Source organism: Vipera berus (genome assembly GCF_964194415.1).
Source record: "Vipera berus genome assembly, chromosome: 1".
In the NCBI taxonomy this organism is placed as follows: domain Eukaryota; kingdom Metazoa; phylum Chordata; class Lepidosauria; order Squamata; family Viperidae; genus Vipera; species Vipera berus.
In genome coordinates this window covers 319,169,032-319,185,916 of record NC_138202.1, presented here as the reverse complement: position 1 = coordinate 319,185,916, position 16,885 = coordinate 319,169,032, and the positions used below count along the sequence as shown (strand labels likewise).

Genomic DNA, 16,885 nt, shown 5'->3' with positions numbered 1-16,885 from the left:
GTTCTTGATTATCAACATCAAGCCTATTGCAAACAGAAAAATCAACACATATAGATCGGTTCAGACTGATACACTAAGCCAGGGGTGTCAAACTCAATTTCATTGAGGGCCGCATCAGCATTGCGGTTGCCCTTAGGGGGCCGGGTGGGCGTGGCCAGGGTGGGCGTGGCCTACTGGGTGGGCGTGGCTAGAGTGCGTATGGCCTACTGGGTGGGCATGGCCAGCTCTACATCATTCGCATCAAGGGTGCCTATGGGGGACTGGGCAGGAGTGGGACAGATCTGAGGGTCTCTGGCAGAAGGAGGGTCTCTGGGCCAGGGCCAAGGCAGAGGGGGCCGTTCCCTCACTGTTTCCAGGATGGCTTCACGGGCCACATGAAACCACTTCGTGGGCCGGATCCGGCCCCCGGGCCTTGTGTTTGACATGTCTGCACTAAGCTATGGGTTATGTTATCTATTACTATACTATTGCCAGATTTCTCTAGCTTTAAGAGATTCTTCAGAACTATAGATTTCATCCCCCAGAATTCCTAGTAATGGCTAGGTAACATTTTTTTTAAAAAAGTGGTGGTGGTGGGGAGAAACAGATATGGTTACATAAACCAGTAAGTAAGATTAGCAAAAAAAAAGATAATATAGTACCTGAAGTAGCCTATAGCTCCACCTTCTCCCACAATAAGAATAAAATATTACTGCTATTTTCCTGTTGTTATTTATTTATTCATTCATTTATATTTTATGCTTCTACACCACCCATTTCCCTAAAGGAGGGACTCTGGGTGCTATACAGCATATAAAACAGGACATAAAATGAACAATAAAATATTAAGGTTAATTTAGGATTTAAAATTTTTAAATATTGTAAGATTATAACATTATAAAATTTCAAAGAAATTAAAAACAGAATCCCAGGATGGACATTTAACATTGGTTAATAAGGCGGAGAGAAGGCTCTCATGACACCAGCCAGCCCCGCCCCCCCATGAAAGGCCCCAGAGTCAGGGTTTGACCCCTTTATAGAAGGCCAGGAGAGTATGTTCCATAATATGGAGGCAGTGGCAGAGAAGGGTCTCCCTTCCTAGACCCCACCAGTCGAAATTCTTTTGACTGACAGGGTCTGCAGTGTATGTTCCCTGCCTGATCAAATGGGGCAGGCTGATGTGATGGACCAAAGCCGGTTCTGTAGTCTATGCCATGTAGGGCTTTAAAGGTGATGACCAATACCTTGAATTGGACCCAGAAGCAAACTGACACCCAGTGCAGTTCACAGATCAAGGACACCTAATATAGCTCCTGTGACTGCACTTATTTACTGGAATCTAAATTTTAGATAATAATTGTGTATTTGTTTATTTTTCACCTTTTATTAATTTAATATATGTGACAGTATACGAGTATTCATGTATTCAAAACCTTTCAACAAGACATCCCATAGAAGCCAGAAGACTGTTAAGAAAGCATTTTGTAAAGTTCAGTGGCACTGGAATATATCACTTCTGTGACTTGAAGGTAACTAATAGGGATGCATACTTCAGACTCTCAAGCTCTTATCTGTGTTGGAAATGTCCCTTTATTAGTTGAAAACTTTGTTTTGTTGCTATAGTTACTTTCATTACAAGTGGCCTTGACTAAGGCAAAAGGTATTTGTTATACATAACATAAAAATGTATTTACTTTCAGTTGGGGGGGGGGTTAAATTGAAGGACATGAGAACAGCCCTGTTGAATCAGGTCATAGTCAAACATCTTTTTGTCCTGCAGAAGCCAACCAGGGCCTTATACAAAATTTACAAGCAAGACATAATATGTCACAGAACAGACCTTCCATGAGATTACTGTTAGAAATGAAAGACAGTATGAGAAATAGCTATAGATAGGCTTACATTTCATTATTTATCTAATCATTTTTAAAGATGTGCAAATTAAAAACCAATACTACATTAACCTATCACTTCAATTTTTTCCTATTAATCTTTTAAAGAATGCCACACCTTTGAAAATGACATAGATGCAAGAAAAGGATAAAGTTTTATCCGCAATTGTTTTTATTGGGTATTATCACAGATACTACCGTTGTAGATATTAAATTGATGTTGAATTTAATTACGGCAGCGACACTGTTAGTAGCGCAATATTGGAAGAAGGAAGAACTGCCGACTATAGAAGAATGGACTTTAAAAGTTTCCAACTTGGCGGAGATGGCAAAGATTTCAGCGTATTTGAAAGATCAATCGCAACAGAGATATACAGTGGAGTGGAAGAGATGGATAGATTATATTCAGAATAAATATGGGACTAAAAAGTTTTACTTAGCATTTGAATAAGTAGCAGATTTATATGATGTATAATTAGCTTGTAGTTATTTTATTAAGAGTTAAATTGCGATAGAATTTAATATTTTATTGTTGTTTGCATATTTTAGATTATGTTTGTTTGTATTTTTATACCCTGTATTTAGCTCTGGGAAGTCGGGGAGGAGGGAGGGGAGGGGAGAGTTGGGGAGGTTTGGGGAGAGGGGAGGGGGAGGGGAGGGGTTTGTATTCAAAAATGTACTGTAAAACTTTTCAATAAAAAAAAATGACATAGATGCATTTTATATTTCCTACAACGTAATAAGTAGTTTTTATTTTTATGAAATCTATCCATTGGTCTCTAAAGTTCAATACTTTAAAGACAGTGGTGGGATTCAGCCAGTTTGCACCACTTTGGCAAAACCGGTAACTAATTTTTTGTTGCCCAGGCCCAGAACAAACTTCCAGAAATGGCATCCTCACAGACAACCGGTTGTTCACATATTTGAATCCCATCACTGTTTAAAGAGTATTCTGGATATGGTTCTCTATTTTTTCTGGCAGGATATTTCTACTTCTGATACATATATATATAGACCCTCCCAGAGGGAGGGTCCCCCCCCCTGAATTTCTGGAAGGGAGAGGATAGGAGGATTTTAAAGAGTGCTTTAGTTTTTGCTCTAAAAACATCCCCCCCAAAATTATTCTGCTTTTAATCCTGGCAACATCTACTTTGGATTATGTCTCTTAAGATGTTGCACAAGGCCATTGACAGAACAGTAAATGCACACTGCTGATACATCGTACATCAAGGTCTGACTCAGGCAAAATAATACCCAAAGGGATAGTTGCATTACTTGTCACAGTAAAAATAACTAAGTGTCTTCTTGTACTTTAAAGACTAACATGGGTTTAATACTTCAAAATTTATGGACTAGGTAGGCCATGGGAACTCATGTCATAAAAAATTGTCAGTCTGGAAAGTACTATATGACTCTTTGTCAACACAAATCAATATATAAATAAAACTCATGTTTACTTGGAAGTCAGTGATTTCTGAGAACCATAGCCAATTTTTTCAGACATCAAGATGTATTTTTAAAAGCCTCCTTCAGTCTGAAAACCAGAATCATTAGAACCTGAATTTGTCTCTGTGTTTGTTCATGTGTGTCTATGTGGTAAACAGCAAATTTAAATAAATGTTCAATCCCATTCTGTCCTGCTGAGATCCCAATGCACATCAGAACCACCATTACAAGGGTCTGCTTGAAAATGGAGCTGTCCTCAGTGGCAATGAGAATTTTTCTTTCTGAGTGAGGGAAACGGTTACTTTTGACTGGGATGACAGTAGGAGAAGAAAAAAAAAGTATTTCTGTCCCTGTTTTGTTATGTTGATAGGAATTAGATTGGGGACTGTCCTGCCTTCAGTAATGACTTGTTTAAAAATAATTATCACATGTATAGTTGCTAAATATGTCTAGTTTGTTCTTTAGCAATTTGGCAAGAACATTGCAAAATTACAGAGAAACCCTACTTATAGAATCAAAATAAAGTCAATGATTAAGAATAAATAAAAAAATAAAGAAGACAATCACCATTTTTGTACTGCTTTCATGTGGCATAAAACATACACTGAGTTTATACATTGTGTTTAACCATGGTTTAATTCATACATAATTCTAAACCATAAAACAGGGTTTACAAATTATTCTGCCTGAGTTTCATTTCCAGCCATCGCTAATTCAATAAAATTAAATTAACCTCCAGTTTTACATCAACAATAAGTTTTACAGGATGCTCTTATTTCACTTAGAACTTACATAACAAAACTGTAGGTTAAATTTTTCAGGTCTGTTTATTTTGCTCTCTGTAGTTTTGGTATTCACTTGCAATATATAGCTAGGTTTTACAATAATAAAACCCTATAGAAGATTGAAAGACTATTTTTAATGTTCATTTGACCACTAGGTTTTCAAGAGCTCTTTAGAGATTATTGGAATTTATTGCTCTTGTGTAAGTACCCTTTAGAGCTAATTGAAATATTAGTAAAATGTGATTCAAATCATTGTTTAGCCATAGGGCTTATGGTGTGCATGCGTTTCTTGGATTAAACACAAGCATTCTGTCTAATCTACTTTACAGGAAAAAAATCAACATTTTTCTTTATTATCCTTTATAATAAGTGTTTGTATTCCATATTCACACCTACTTTCTTACTTATTATAAAGTATAATGAAGAAACATGCTGAATTTGGAATGGGACTAAGGAAAGACAGTAACTGCATAATGTCTGAGAGTATATCTCATCATGTACTAGTTATGCACTAAAAACTTCCTGTCTCTGTCAAGCTATTGCAGGTTGAGAAAGAAAGAGGACATTTACTATAAAGTGTGGACAGGACAGGAGAAGCTGGAAAAGGAATGAAAGGGAGATTAGACATAGAAGCAGATTTTTTTTCATTATTTAGTTTATAAAGTGGAACTCAGCCCTGGGGGTCAGTAACCTGGAAAGAAGCATTTCAAAATATTTAGAGCAGTATTTTTCAAACTTGGCAACTTTAAGATGTGTGGACCTCAATTCCCAGAATTCCCTAGCCAGCATGCTTAAAGTTGCCATGATTGAAAAACTGATCTAGAGAAATTCTGCCTTAATGAACACATTATAAATGTGGGTTGGAAATTTGTCCAGAAGTCTCCAAGACTTTGTACTTATCCCATGATTACTACACCATTAGAGATATCTTACTGAAGCCTGTGTAATTCATGCTCCTTGATCTTGCACAAGTATGGAATTTAACAGAAATGAAATAATTACATGTTCAGGGTAGCTGAGATCTTACAGATAAAGAGTTAGCATAGAAGGCCAAAGATATTGAAACTTTTAATAAATTCCTTTCTTTGTTATATTAGTGAACCTTTCTCGGTAATCTGAGTAGCCATGCCCTCTTCACTAGACTTGCATTATGTTTTTTATGAAATAATTTTATTAAAAGTTTAATTACAACAGAAAAGAAAAATATATATTCCCAATTTTATGGTTTTTAAGTCAATCTTTCATCAGTCATGATGTTAAGATTATTAACTTTTAAAAGACTATAAACAGAAAGCTGGCTGTAGGAGAAAATGTGCAGTTCTGTAGTATTTGAGAAGCAGCAGGTGTTCATGTAATTAAACAGAGTAGCAATACAATTCCACTTAAGAGGAGGCCTTGGGTTGCCCAGGAATGGGTGGTGTTGAGTCCAGCTCACTCACATCACTCTCTATAAAAGGGCCCAGAGGAGTCCATTGCCAACATATTTCTTCTGTAGAAATCATATTTTGCTCCTGCATTCATCTGAAGCTGTGAGCAGCACCTAACTTAATTTTTATAACTTGTTCAACCTGTCCAGCCCAAGGGTGCTTCCCTGTTCATATAATCACTTTGAGAAATGAAGTGGCACCCAGAAAGCAGAATTATTCCTTTTACTGTTCATATACTGTATATCCCTACAATAACAACTACATTTCCTGTAGTTTGAAAAAGCTATCAGCTCTCTTTGAGGCATAATAAGTGATATGATTGTATTTCCCACTTGTCTCATATTAGAATGCATATTATTTTTTAAAAAGCCTATCAAAAACAACATGTCAATAATGATCATAACCACATCATCATTATCATCATCATAATTAACAACCATCAAATAACATTTACGTATCCCAGGTATTTGAAAAAGACTCAAAAGGTAGATAAAAATGCCAAATTTAGCCTAAACATCTAGCTACGTGACAAAACAACAATAACAACAATCCCTCAGTGAGGCTCTACCTTGACATGGTTGTGGGGCTTGTGTGCTCTAAAGAAGATCTGAGCTATGCCAGAAGTTCACCTACATTGGACAGGTCTCATCAGAGAAACCAGATGAAAAGTATCTCTCCCATAAACAACACGGTCAGTTTGCATTTTACAGAAACCCAAATTGGTCAAGGTCAACAAGGACTGTGCTAGGTGTTGGAGTTCCTGGACAAATGGGCTACAGCAGAGGTCACCAACCTTCTGAGCACCAGGGACCGGTTACGTGGAGAGAGGTTTACATGAGGACTGGAGGGGACGCGGTTTCATGTACTGCCTGCATCCCGCAGATGGGGCTTTGCTTGTTTGTGTGGACCGGTTTTTGGCATGCTGTGGCCCGGTGCTGGTCCATGGACCGGAGGTTGGGGACCCCTGGGCTACAAGACTCAGGACTGTTGGCTGAGCAACAAGAGCCAGCAGTTGCAGAACTACGGGAAGAAAAGTTGTTTATCTGTCACAAATATATAAAGATTGAAAACAAAGAAATGTGCCAAGATAAGATCCAAATAAGTTAGAACAGATAAAAGAAAAGAAGCTGAAGAAAAGGAAGGATCAAATAATACCTGATTGAGAAATACCTAGAAACAAGGAAGCACTGGAAATAATAAAGTAGCAAATAACAGCTATAGCCAAGAAAATCAGCAGATACAAAGCTCAAATTGTACACTTTAGCAGAATCTCCAATGTCAGTCAATTTCAGTCAAATCAAAAATGTTTCTACCAACCCATCGATGGAAAGAATGCAGTGAACCAGTCATTACTTGACAAAGAAGAAACAATGTAGTTCTGGGCACAGCTATGGGACAACCCAAAGATATACAACAAGAATGCAGTGTGGATAAAGGAGGAGGATAAGAAAAAATGCTGAAATCAAAGAGCTGAAACGGTGAAGAAAAAGGTAAGGAAGATCAAAACTGCTCACCAATTTTTCTGGGTGAAGGTGAACTACATGGTTTCTGGTTGAAACATATACATCCACTTGTTTCCAAGCAGTTTAATAACATATTGCAATGAGGTAAAATTGAAGATTTGTTAACATCAACCTGATAATGAAAGATCGAACAAAAGGCCAGCACCAGGCAACTACAATTATTGCTTACCGACACCTTTCCAATTGCTAATCAGTGTGGTAGCTGATGCAGTCCAACAGCATCTAGTTGAAAATAAGCTGCTTTTACCCAAGCAGAAAGGAAACTGCACAAACAACAGAGGAACAAAAGCTCAGCTCCTAATTGACAAGATGATTCTGGAAAATTGCAAGAGAAGAAAGGCCAACTTGAATATAACATGGATTGATTACAAAAAGGCATTTGACTCCTTGCCATATAATTGGATAATCAAGGGCCTAGAAATAATAGAACTCTGTAGAAACAGCAGAAGCTTTGTACAAAGATCAGTGGCAGAATGAAAGACACAGCTGTTGGTCAATGGTGATAGACAAGGAGGGGTTAAATCAAGAGAGGACTCTTTCAAGGAAACTCACTCTCACCACTGTTATTGGTCATTGCATTGATTCCTCTGTCAACCATACTGAACAAGTCAGACCACGGCTGTAAACATTGAAAACATCTGCCAAGCTATCCCACCTTCTTTCCATGGATGATTTGAAACTGTATGGAAAACTATCTGAAATAAAATCACTGCTTAATGTTGTCCGTATATACAGTGAAGATACTGGAGTTTGGACTGGACATATGTGCTACCCTTACAAACAACAGGGGAAAAATAGTGAAAAACTGAAGGAGTCAAGATGCCCTATGGAAATAACATCTGGATGTCTGTATGAAGACAATCACTACAAATACCTGGGCATCTTTCAAGCTGACCACAGCAAGTGCACTGAAATCAAGAAGGTTAGAAGAGAATACATCATCAGGGTGAAGAAAAACTTAAAGTCCAAACTCAATGAAGAAAATACTTCAAGGCAAATAATACCTGGGCATTTCTAGTATTAGATACACAGCTGTAATAGAGGAGTGGACTCAAGCAGAACTAAAAGTCCTGGATAGGGGGACCAGAAAAATAATGACAATGAATCATGCCCTTAATCTAGGCAGTGATGTTGATAGACTCTACTAACCAAGAAATATAGGTGGTTGTGGAATGTTGCAAGTTACCAGACATTTGAAGAAGAAAAAAGGACATTGGAAAAATATCTGAAGGACAGTGGAGAAGATGCACTGAAGTTAATATATCATGAAGGCTTACTGACTCTGGAGACCAAACCGGCATATAAGAAAGACCAAATGAAGAGTAGAAAAGAGTCATTGTAAGACAAAGTATTACATGGCTGGTACTTTTAAAAAACAAAAACAACCTAGCATGCAAAGCAGATAACCAGAAGACCTAGAAATGTCTAAAAGCAGGAAAATTGAGGAAAGAGATCAAGGAGCTAATTCTGGCTGCACAAGACCAAGCCTGGAAAACAAATGCACACAAAACCAGAACTGAGAAAATAGCAACATAAAGCAAATGAGGCCTCTGAAAAGAAGCTGAAAAACAGTGGACCACCCAGCTGGCTTCTGCAAAAAGACTGCAGACTGACTACAAACAACTACATGACAAAGTAGCAACAATGGTGCATCTGAATATATGCAAGAGGTACCATTTGCCTACAAGCAAGAATTGGTAGGACCACAAAATAAAGCACCAGAAAATGAAGAAGCTAAACTGCTCTGGGACTTTAGAATTCAAACAGACAGGCACCTGCCACAAAACACACCATGTTCAAAAACTGTTGATAAGAATGACAAAAAAAAAGTCTGGATAGTGGATGCGGCAGTATCTGGAGATACCAGTATGAAAAAGAAAAAAAAATGGAGAAAATCACAAAATAAAAGACCTGCAAATAGAAGTAGAACAACTGTGGTGAAAGAAAGCAAAGGTAATATGAATAGTAATAGACCCCTTGGGTGGAGGCCCAAACATCTGGAACACTACTAGAACATCGTTGGCATTATAAAATCACCATCAGTCAATTGCAAAAGGTAGTTTTACTTGGGACAGCTTAAATCCTGCAAGGATACCTTTTATATCATCAAACATCTGCCTATCACAGGTACTTGGAAAGGATTCGATAGGTGGACAAAAATGCAAAATCCAGTCTAAACATCTAGCTGACTGCACGAGTATTCATAATAATTTTTATTTCTATTCCACTCATGGGGTCTTAGAGGAAATTAAAACAAGGAGGCTTTTTGCTGGAATTCTTATTAAGCTTAATCTTAGTTACTCATAGAAATTATTCAGGTACCAGTTCAGGCTAAGGAAATGCTGATTTCCCCTTCTTCAATTGTTTCACTACTAATTCATCATCATCACTTCAAACCTGCCTATTTTACTGTGGTAAATCATTATATAGCAGAGACATTTTTTCTTCAGGGCAGCCTTGGCAATATGCAATTTAGTTTTATTGATGGCGAAGGCAGAGCTTAATTTCAGTTATTATAAATTAATTTTTGCACCATAGAAGGAGCCATAGTTCCTGCATTTTTGATTTTGATTTCTAAACACAGTTCATTTGTTAATTCTATTGTATTCCTCTGTTCTGTCTACATTTTAATTGACTCTTTCCCCCCCTCCAATTAGATAGTTTGTTCACATTAGACTAATAGATCATCAAATAAATCAATCCAGAATTCTTCCAGACACAAATGACCTGCTCAAATTATCCTACTTTGGATGTAGCATGCAAAGACTTTAAACTTTGGAAAAGGCTCTGCTGCTGGCAAAGTTGGAAAGATCAGTAGCAAAGTGGATGGATTCAATTACAGCTGTGATGGGTGCACTGTTGGAAGTTCTGAAAGACCAGAATTACTGACAAATAATCATGGAGAAAATCTATCTATATGGTTGCTCAGAGTCTCTACACTAACTTAACTATGCCACATAATCAGCAAAAACCTATCTCTGTATGCACATACATTTGTCTATGTTTTATTCTATCATTTGAAAGCCAGGAAATCACATAAGAGATTTGCTTTATTTTCTTATTTTATATTGTTTACACAGGGACGCGGTGGCTCAGTGGGTTAGGACGCTGAGCTTGTCGATCAGATGGTCAGCAGTTTGGCGGGTCGAATCCCGAGTGCCGCGTAACAGAGTGAGCGCCTGTTACTCGTCCCAGCTTCTGCCAACGTAGCAGTTCGAAAGCACATAAAAATGCAAGTAGAAAAATAAGGACCACTACGGTGGGAAGGTAACAGCGTTCCGTGCGCCTTTGGCGTCCAGTCATGCCAGCCACATGACCACGGAGAAGTCCTCGGACAAGCGCTGGCTCTTCGGCTTTGAAACGGAGATGAGCACCGGCCCCTAGAGTTGGAAACAACTAGCACGCATGTGTGGGGGAACCTTTACCTTTACCTATTGTTTACACATATATAAAAAGCTCCCCTTTTCATTGGCATCTGCAGGCTCCCACTGCTTTACATCAGTTTGTTGATGTCATGGAATGTATGAGTGACCCTGGGGGGGAAAGTGGAAGAGACGCTGCCTAGGAAACAATCAGACAAGAGAGGTGGGGCCTGCAGTCACTTAATAGTCAGACAAGGAAATTTTTGAAGGATGTGCCATAATGGATCAAACAGTTAAAAGTGGAGGCAGGAAATTTGTGCCTTCAGACTTGTAATATTCTGTTAATGTAGCTGTGTTCGAAAGCACGTAAAAATGCAAGTAGAAAAATAGGGACCACTACGGTGGGAAGGTAACAGCATTCCGTGCGCCTTTGGCGTCTAGTCATGCCGGCCACATGACCACGGAGTCGTCCTTGGACAAGCACTGGCTCTTCGGCTTTGAAACGGAGATGAGCACCGGCCCCTAGAGTTGGAAACGAGTAGCACGCATGTGCGGGGGAACCTTTACCTTTACTTACAATGAAGTAGAATTAGTTCATCTTGCTGTATTTCCTGTCAGACAAAAGCAGCATCACACTGCAAGCTCCACCCTTTTGCAGGTGACTATGATATTGCAGTGCACATGGAAAAAAGGTGGGCTTGCAATGAATGTTGCAACATTGCTGACATTGTTGTGACCCCTATTGTCTCCCTTGGAGGCCACTGGTGTTTTGCTTCTGACATTCCAGTTGTCAGGCTCTCAGTTCTTTGCACACACATAGTTGTTTCTATCTGAAGAAAGTAATATTATAAATGACTTTTGCACTCATTCAGCCTTTCCTTGAGGACCAGCACAATAAAAGATTTTAATGTGCTCATATCTCAGCCCCACGTCAAGATTTTTTTCCTATGTGACCTTCTTGAAACATCCCAATCTCTTTATAAGCTATTAATTGTCATTCAGTATGGAGAGAGGAATAATGGATCGAATGCAGTGAAGCATATTTCACTGATATATTTATTGCAGGGCCATCTTTGTTGGGTCAAAAAGTCAAGATGGTGGCTGCGACTTTGAAAATGAACAGCCACCTCTTTTTTAACAGATCTTTTTTTTATCCTCCAAATGTGCTTCACTACAGATCCTGAAGATATTTCATGCAAAGAGGAGTAATGAGAGACCCAAGTCATGAACACCCCATACTACAAAGGCGCTGGACCTATCCCTCCTGCAACCATAATTAGAACCAGCCACGGGGAAGGAGGATAACCCACAAAATAATGCCTCCACAGTCCAGAAGAATACCATGGTAGATGGTATCAAAAACTGCCGAAAAATCCAGGAGAGCCAAGACAATTGTACCATTTATGTCCAGGGCCGCTAGAAATCATCCATAAATGCCATGAGTGCCATCTCAGTAGTATAGTCCAGCCTGAACCCAGACTGAAAAGGTCCAGATAAGCACACTGGATTAAAGAAGCCTAAAGTAAGCACATATGATGGCTCCAATGATTTGGCTCAAACCAACAAGGATAAAGAGACATTGCATTTTAACAATGGTTACTACAGGTTTTTTTGCCTCCTTTCATTTCAGTTTTGCAACCACAATTATTGGTGGATAATTAGTGAATTCTATGCTGGATCCTTTGTGACAGTTTTGTTTCTTTTCCATGCTGTACTTCAGGTGGGCTGCCTGTCTCCCCCCACTTTTTTTAAAAAAATAGTGTGCCTTTAGTTATCTGGAATCAGAAGCTATAGCTGGTATTCTGGCAGATATTAGCTAGTAGGCGCATCCAGCTGTTTTAGAATCAGTCCTAGTGAAAACCTGGAGCATATTTTTCAAGGCTAGCCACTGGATAAAAAGAAAAGTATAACTGTACTGAAAGCCTGTGCTATTATTATTGCTGTTACCATTTTTTTAACAAAAGGATTTATCTGCAAAAGAGGATTTGTATGAATTCACTGTACTTGAAAACATTCACCATTTTATATCTGCTTGCTTTCATTCAAATGCATTCCGGAAGTTCTCTAACAAAATATTAGTAAAAGCCTCCAAGAAAAAGCTTGCTTCTGTTTCTTTTAAGCCTGGAGATCCAGGAAATGTTCCACAACTTTGAATTCAGCACAAACAAGAAGCTGCCCTGTGCTTAATATCATTATCTTGGACAGAGAGAAAGAAGCAGAGTTGTTTTTTTTTAGCTGATCTTAGAAGAAGTGGATTTGACCAAAAATACTGGTTGTCTTATGAAATGTAGGATGCTACCTAATAGTAAGTGAAATCATTACAACAGGCACAAAATGACCAATGTCTCCCTAAAGGAGTCCATTTTTGCTCCTTTATCATAAATCTTTTATCTATAGATGTTTCAGATTGCACTTTTGCCCCATACGTCTAACATTTGCACTCTTCTTAGTGTTGTATATTCTCCCAGGTATCTTTATCTGCATTACGGTTTACAGTACAGAAAATACTGCCTTTCTTTAGATCAGAAATGGAGGAATTGGTCCCCCATTTGTACTAACCAGCAGCTGGGATTGTTGGGTAGGGGGTAGAACCCAACATCTGGATTGCACAGCTTCCTCATTACTCCTCCATGACGTGCACAAATGGGTGAGACATGGAATATATTCTGAACAACACTTACTGGAAGCAGTCAGGATATTCTGCAAGGGCCACGTCAATTACATCCAAAGCATGTTGGTAGTGTTTTTGTGATGAAAAAAGGAGGGCCAACAAATGAAGAGAATTCATATCATCTTTACACAGTTTCAGTGCTTCTTGGAGATGTTCTATTGCATCACAAATCTGCAAAATAAGTATAAATGATTTTTTTTATCCCATTTATATCCCACCCTTCTCTAAAGACTCAGGGCGGCTTACAATCTAAAGCACAAATCAATGTGCTTAGCAGTAGCCTTCATTCTATGTATATGCCTGCCTATTAGGGCTTTCGGGGGCCCCCAAGCAGCATTTTTACAAAGTCAGCTTATTGCCCCCAACAATCTGGGTCTTCATTTTACCTACCTCGGAAGAATGGAAGGCTGAGTCAACCTTGAGCCTGGTGGGACTCAAACCTGCACTAATTGCAGGCAGCTGGTGTTACTTAAGGAGGCATTAGCCCACTGCTCCACCAAGGCTCTTTCCCCCCCTACTATACACTTTCAGATGTTTTTTCTCCTAGTTTCTTAAAGACAGTACAACAAGGATTATTGTAGCAAACACCTATATTTTCAGGCTGTGAAAACAGCAATTCCAGGTCTCTTCTGGACCAGTTCTGAACCATTATCTATCTCGAACCTGCACTAATTGCAGGCAGCTGGTGTTACTTAAGGAGGCATTAGCCCACTGCTCCACCAAGGCTCTTAGTTACTCATCCTTTCAGATCAGTTTCATTTGTTCTGGCCTTTTGACTACAAGATAAAAAGAGTCCTAAAGCTAAAATATCAGCAAAGGCAGAATTATTAAAATCTAATTGCAAGGAGTAAACCAATTGAACTCCCCAGCAGGAATATTAAAACCTCTTTATACAATCCTAAAATCCTACAAAATAACACTTCAGTTAAGCTTGCTTGTATTTAAATAGTAGCAGGTGACAAGTATTTCTGAAGCTGTTAAACAAAAGCAGGAAGGAAGTTATTACCCAACTGATCTCTTAATCGCGTTACCTTTTTAATTTAACCATGTCTTGTATGCATCACAATAAACAAAGGGTGACCTACTTTACATTTATTTATTCATTTATTGAACTTATACTCCTCTGAATTCAACTAAATCTTGACTTACAAGATATACAACTCAATAGCGACAAAAATATCAGTGGTAAAAATCCCAACATAATTGACTAGAAAAATGAAAGTAAAAAAGTATAATAACAGGTCAATGCAATGCAATGTAATTCAAGAATTTTCTTTCCGAATATTTCCAAAATTTGAAAGCCAGCAGAAGAGGGACAAGTCTGATCTCCAAGGGGAAGCCATTTTAAAACAATGGTGCTGCCATCTATCAGGTAGTCTTTTTAACTTTAGAAAGCATGAAATGTTGCTACCTTTTAAATTATTTTGCTAAATGACAGGAACTCACCAATAAAAGAGGCTTAAAAACAAACTCAGTGGGCTTCTAAACTCTTACCATGAAGTGAAGGAATTAACAGAACAATTATTTTAATCTAGCTCCTTTAACAGTAGCCAGCAAATTGGCTGATGAAAGTTGTAATCATGGCATATAATCTGCCAGATACATTAGTGGTATCATTTACCCTTTGGTTAGTCAAAAAGAGAATACATAATAATATTTTAGATTATTCAGAATATTAACATATACTAAAATGTTTACTATGAGCTACTCTGACAAAAGCAGAATATTTTAAATGTTTTGGCTAGCAGCCTCAAACTATACTTCAAGCATGGTTTAAAGATTTACATGCAATTAAATGAAGAAAAATAGGATGAGCATAGAAAATTCTGCCCAAATATCAATTGATTTTTATAATATACTAGGGGGGTATCCTAAGCTGCATTTAGGGCCTCCAGACTGTTCTGATATATAGCCAACAATATATAACACTAAAAGTCAATTGAACAATAACTTTCAATCAACAATAATAGCAAGAAGCAGCCAATTCCAAAATTAGTTCAAAGAAAATCTTTTCTTAACAAGCATAACTCTCTGAAAAAACTGTGATGGCTTTAAAACAATCTTCTAAGCATGCAACTTAATAAAATGGAAAGTAAAACAATTTTGAAAAAACAACACCACTATTCAACTCAGTTACAAAAACTACAGTATTCTTGAAACCCAAGTGTGGGAGTGAGCAGCATGTGATCTTTCCACTCCAGTGAACCTCGGATCTCAAGGAGCTTCAATAACAATGGCCAATGGTGAAGAATAGTATAAAATATAGTCCAGCAACATCTGAAGGACCACAAGTTGCCCACTCTCATCTAGAAGCTTTTCCAGTCATTTTATGTGTTCCATAAATATGCATAAGAAGAGATTTAATAAAATTATAATTCAAGCATCAGAAAGTTAGCAAAATATATGTAAATAGCAATATGCAATAATGGGCCTAAAAAGTATTGAAGCACCCTGAAGAAAGACCAGTGTAAAAATCTATGCTGAAGAAATTATACCTACCTGCCTAATAAGAGCCAGCTGCAATGAGATGTAGAGGATAATTTGGTGGTCTTCAGGTGCCAAGTGATGAGCTCTGTAAAACACAAATTTAGCTTATGCAGCACTGCAAAAATTATTCACCATAAATTTACCAGGGATAGATGAAAACTCTTACAATCAACCACGAAGTAGGACCACCCATTTTAATGGAGTGAGGGCTTATTATATAATGATACTTCATTAAAGCTTCACAAATTGGATCAGAAAAAATATCTGATCTGAAAAGCCCATTTGGGAAAGCAGAAAACATCTAAAATTTATATCAGAGAGAACTAAGTTTCATCAAGCTCTGTGGCATTGAGCAACTGTGGTATGTGCGACCTAATGAATGTACATGGGTAAACTTCTAGGGCTAGGAAGATTCAGATTCAAGAGCCTACTCAACCATGAAATTCTTTGAAGTATATATAGCATCAGCCCTGATAGATGGTTAGTCAATTAAATCAGCTGTGAGAATTAAATGTGGTGGTATCAGGAAGCCCATGAATGCTTGCAAGTCCTAAAGGAAAGTAGAAATGAATGTGTGTGTGTGAACAAACAAACAATAACATGTATCACCTGAATATTAAAGCATGAAAAAGGGTCCTGATAGATCAGGGGTATCAAACTCAATTTCATTGAGGGCCGCATCAGCATTGCGGTTGCCCTCAAGGGGCCGGGTGGGTATGGCCAGGGTGGGCATGGCCTACAGGGTGGGCATGGCCAATTCTACATCGTTCGCATCAAGGGTGCCTATGGGGGCCTGGGCAGGAGTGGAACAGATCTGAGGGTCTCTGGCAGAAGGAGGGTCTCTGGGCCAGGGCCAAGGCAGTGGGAGCCATTCCCTCACTGTTTCCAGGATGGCTTCATGGGCCACATGAAACCACTTCGCGGGCCGGATCCGGCCCCCGGGCCTTGTGTTTGACATGTCTGTGATAGATCAACCTAAAAATCATAACTCTTTCATACAAAAATTAGTGTTCTGGAAAGTTCAGAGGTAAAATGTGAGGTCCCCCTTTGGCAACCAGACTTGAATGTTACACTGCCTCCATATATGGATGTACCAGATAGCTGTCATAGCTATGAGCTGTTGGTGGATTTATCCACCACGCTGCTTACATCCCTCTGTAATAAAGGAATGTTAGTGGAATAGATGCTGTAATCTCAGGTTCAATCTCTTGTGACATGATTGCATGGATAAATGTCCACCATCTGGAATAATAATGCATAGGTCTTTCAAGAATGCAAAGGGTCTTTCAAGGATATTCTGGTAATCTCTAGGT

General features: G+C 38.5%; 1 protein-coding gene across 3 annotated transcripts in view; it reads right to left on the bottom strand.

Annotated features, from left to right (window-relative positions):
- The window catches only part of TTC7A (tetratricopeptide repeat domain 7A), a 180,076-nt gene that overhangs the window by 72,089 nt on the left and 91,102 nt on the right, over positions 1–16,885 (bottom strand). For all 3 annotated transcript variants that reach the window (XM_081328349.1, XM_081328351.1, XM_081328350.1), the window contains exons 14-15: positions 15,585–15,657; positions 13,096–13,256 (exon numbers count right to left, since the gene is read on the bottom strand). In XM_081328349.1, the coding sequence (XP_081184475.1) occupies positions 13,096–13,256; positions 15,585–15,657 (234 nt within the window). The remainder of the gene's footprint in view (positions 1–13,095; positions 13,257–15,584; positions 15,658–16,885) is intronic.